This window comes from Cryptotermes secundus, unplaced genomic scaffold, assembly GCF_002891405.2.
Source record: "Cryptotermes secundus unplaced genomic scaffold, Csec_1.0 scaffold1849, whole genome shotgun sequence".
Classification (NCBI taxonomy): domain Eukaryota; kingdom Metazoa; phylum Arthropoda; class Insecta; order Blattodea; family Kalotermitidae; genus Cryptotermes; species Cryptotermes secundus.
The window spans coordinates 614,857-618,828 of record NW_019742449.1 but is presented as its reverse complement, the minus strand read 5'-3'; the positions used below and the strand labels follow the sequence as shown (position 1 = coordinate 618,828).

General features: G+C 40.7%; 1 protein-coding gene across 1 annotated transcript in view; it reads right to left on the bottom strand.

The window, feature by feature from the left end:
* Window positions 1-1,846: 1,846 nt before the first annotated feature.
* Window positions 1,847-3,972, bottom strand: part of LOC111873222 (importin-4) — a gene marked incomplete at its 3' end in the record, with an annotated part of 10,949 nt that continues 8,823 nt past the window's right edge. Inside the window, 2 exon segments of the mRNA XM_023867752.2 lie at window positions 1,847-2,031; window positions 3,143-3,400. Of these exon segments, the coding sequence (XP_023723520.2) occupies window positions 1,847-2,031; window positions 3,143-3,400 (443 nt within the window).

Below are 3,972 nucleotides of genomic sequence, written 5' to 3'. Positions count from 1 at the left end.
AGATCTTAAGTAAAAGTATGCAAGATAAACTTTAGTGGCATAACACATATAAAAAGAAGGTAAAGCTATCCCTGTAACAGACTGTGGAGGCCCACAGGGTTGTGAGATATTGAGGTTTTCACATTTTCTAGAAATCAGCTCACAGATGGCGGTGATGCTGTCAGCCTTACATGTCAGTTGCCCTTTACACCCAGGAAGAATCCTGGTACTCATTCTGTTAGAGGCTGAGTCAACACCAGGACCTTAGTGCAGCTGGAAGGATACGGTAAACTGAAAAATCCAATGATCTCACTGGGAATTGAACCCATGACCTGGCCTGTAGTAAAGTGCTTCAACCAACTATGCTACCATGTGCACCACAGTGCTATCACATATTTCTCAAAACTGTAATAAAATCAAACAGGGAGGAATATGCCCAACATATATATGATGAATGCATGAAGTCTCATTTGCACTGACAGATCATGACTGCTTTTCCATCCTTATGGATAATAATCCTGTATATAAATACAACAATATCAGCGAAGTTAACATCCACTGCTTGACTGGTTCTTCCTGTTAAGTCATTATAAGAAGGTATATGAATGTATTAAATATGTCACATCACAAAATACAAATTAATTTGAGGAACAAAACTTATTAAAAGTAATGAAAATATCTCCATCTCTATTAGTCAGTTCTGTAAGTTTTCAATTTTCTAACTAGCTATAAAATTGGGCATTTAATATAAATCAGTTTACTACTTTCAAATACACGAAACATGTATGTGTGCTACATGTCACTTTCAACGATTAGTAATGGATGTCAGAGCTTATTTTAAATACAGCCTAAGCGTATACAATCTATTAGTCACAGTTTCAATATTTCGTGATAGATGCTGCTACTTGCTTCAGAGACACTCCAAATGTACATGATATGTAAGTAGCAGTTTTGATCGCTGGTGATGACTGATGCAAACTGTCTCAAATACACCCTCCCCATTCAAACTGATATTGCTATATCTGCCTGCATTTGGTTATGTTCACTGCTCTACACATTTATTTGAGGCCTCATTTTCATTCTTGGCCTATCTCCCTGGGGGTAAATTGGCTGGGGCATGAAGCTCACCACTCAACTCCAACTAGTGCAAAGGTCACAAATGCCTGGTTCTATACATCCGGCCACCATTATTATTATTATTATTATTATTATTATTATTATTATTTTGGAGGGAGTGGGTTTCCCCATGCACTGTGACCAGTTGTTGATCTATTGTGAGTCCTCCTTTAGTTATTCTACTAGTCGCCATGCCCTTCCAGTACTGGTGCTTGCTATCAGCCCTGTTCTGCCAGCGAGTTCAGCCCTCTCTGGCAGTGGTCCCTGATACTTCCCCATCTACGGGAGGAATTGGAAACTACTTGGGTGGGAAACTTTGCCTAATTTTGCTCAGAGGTCTCCTAGAGGTGTGAGGATGTTTTACGTGCCGTAAATCTACAACACGGGACACATGGCTTAAAGTCGCTCCCGGAAGACTTGTTCCCTGAATTTTTCCGCCCTTAAAAATTCCATGACTTCTGCCGGGTTTGAACCCGCGTACGTTGAGTCATGAGGTGGGAACGTTACCCCTAGACTACGGAGGTCGTTTATCCACCCACCATACGTCATCATGATGTAGAGTTTAATTAGTTAAGCACATGAACAGGTTTACTTTTCACCCACAGGTTTTGACATTTATTAGCCCTGGGTGCCCACTGGATAGGAGGCTGAGTGGGCCCCAGAACTGGTATGGATGATGTGGGACATGGAATAATTTTTCAGTTTTCATAAGTATAAAATCTTGAAAGTGATATGACACACCAGTGGAGGTAGAAGCTTGTCTGGAGGCAAATGCAATGCCAGAATATCAAGAGTCTGAGTAGCACAAGTCATGGGTGTACTTCCATCCACATCTTCTGAGAAATATTCCTCTTTCTCTTCATTTTCTGGAGGAACGCTCATCAGCTGGAACACCACTTCAAGAATAGGTTGTACCAGCTTGTTCTTCACAACAGCCTGTGGACAAACTGTATAATAAATATGTGTTCTGCAAATACAGACAAATATAAACTGAACCACAGATTTAAATCCAACAATACTAATGTATGAAATTTCATTTGCTATTGGAAATTTTTCAGAAACAATTCACTAGTGAATGGAATGAGACATGCTTAAAGCATACACATAAACACTAATAATGTTGAACTGACTTAAAATGTGGGCACTAGCAATGGTCCTCCCTTTATAGCACCCTCACTCTGTGAGGGTATCACGTGGTCCTTTGCCACTATTAAGCTGGAAGGACAGGGTCCTGCCCCTGGACTCCATAACGATACTTCTTCCACCCGACGCAGAGTTTGTCGCCCTATGTCCACAGTTGCATTGTAGGCGCATAGTATGTCCAGTCCTAGAATGAACTCATTGGTGATATCTGCGACGAAAACCCACATTTTCAGTGATCGCTGCCCCAGGGTCAGAGTTAGAAAAACTTCTTTCCGGATGGGGAAGGTTTCTCCAGATACCGCTTGCAGCGTGAAACGTTGGTCAGACTCTCTTTCGGGCCATCTGTCGGTGATGTCTGGCCTAGCCACAGTTACATACGCTCCAGTATCTATGGTCACCATGCACGGTTTGTCACCGACCCAGCCTTGGGTAACCAGACTAGGATCGGAATTTTCCGTGATTAAGGTCAATGCTTGATGGAGGGGCTTTAATGGATATGCCAGCGTTCACCCTTCTCTGCCAGCCATTGCTCATTTCCCGACGGTTGGGTTCCCTTCCTGTTCGTGTGTTCATTGTGGCTTCTTGGTAATTCCCGTGTGTATCTGCCTGGCATATCTTCATGTTCGTGGCGCATTTCATTATTAGCCTTCCTTTCATAGGGGCAGTTACTCCCAAAGTGGCCCTGTTCTCTACACCTCCAGCACCCTGATTGTCTTCCGTCTCTTCGTTAGGTTCACTATTAAACTGACCAAACCACCTTCTATACAAACTCTAACTATAAATTAACATACGTTAAGGTATCAACATAATATATAAGCTAACCAAAAGCAAGAATTATCTTACCCTATCCATCACACAATATGGAAAAAAGATGACTCTAACATACTGACATAAATTATCCTACCTTTTTTTTGTTTCGTGTTAACCAGCCAATGAAACTCAATGCCTTGACACGAATACCATCACCCAGAGTCTTGTTGCTAGCGAACTCAAGGCACATCTCAACTAATGGTTTAATATGGGGAACAATGACAGCTGTAACACACTGAACAAGGTTGTCAAAGATTTCCATGGCTTCAATAGCTTGTTCCTCATCAGTGACAATCAATGCCCTAACAATCTGCATCACCCGTGGCATAAGTTGGTGATACACAATCACTAACTGAAAAAAAAAAAATACAAAATAATAAGAAATCCAAANGTGTCTAGTTTATGTAACAATATTACATCAACTGTATAATATACCTAAGAACAATGCAGCTTGAAGAATTATTCTAAACATTTAATAAAGAGGCTTTGGGGGGGGGGAAGAAGATAGGTGATTGCAGCCACTGAGATTTGAATCCAGTATAACTTTTTTCCCAATTACAAGGCAATGACTCCATCTGTGAATCCAGACTATCTCCTCAGCATTATCCTGTTGTTACAGAAGTACCCAGTTTCTCTGTTTCTGTTAATTTCTCTCACAGTGTAACACCCAACTATCTCTAAAAGAGAAATACATGATCCATTTTAAACTTCTATAACTTCCATATTTTAATTTTATTTGAATTCTTTTGAATTCTCAGGTGCAAACATTTAAAAGTTTCTTTGGTTCACAACGGTAAGTAAAAAAAAATAAATAGTAAAGCTATCCCTGAAACAGGCCATGAAGGCCCATAGGTTTGTGAGATGTTGAGGGTCACACATTATCTTGACAATCGGTTCAGAGATGGCGCTGGCTGCGCTTTACTC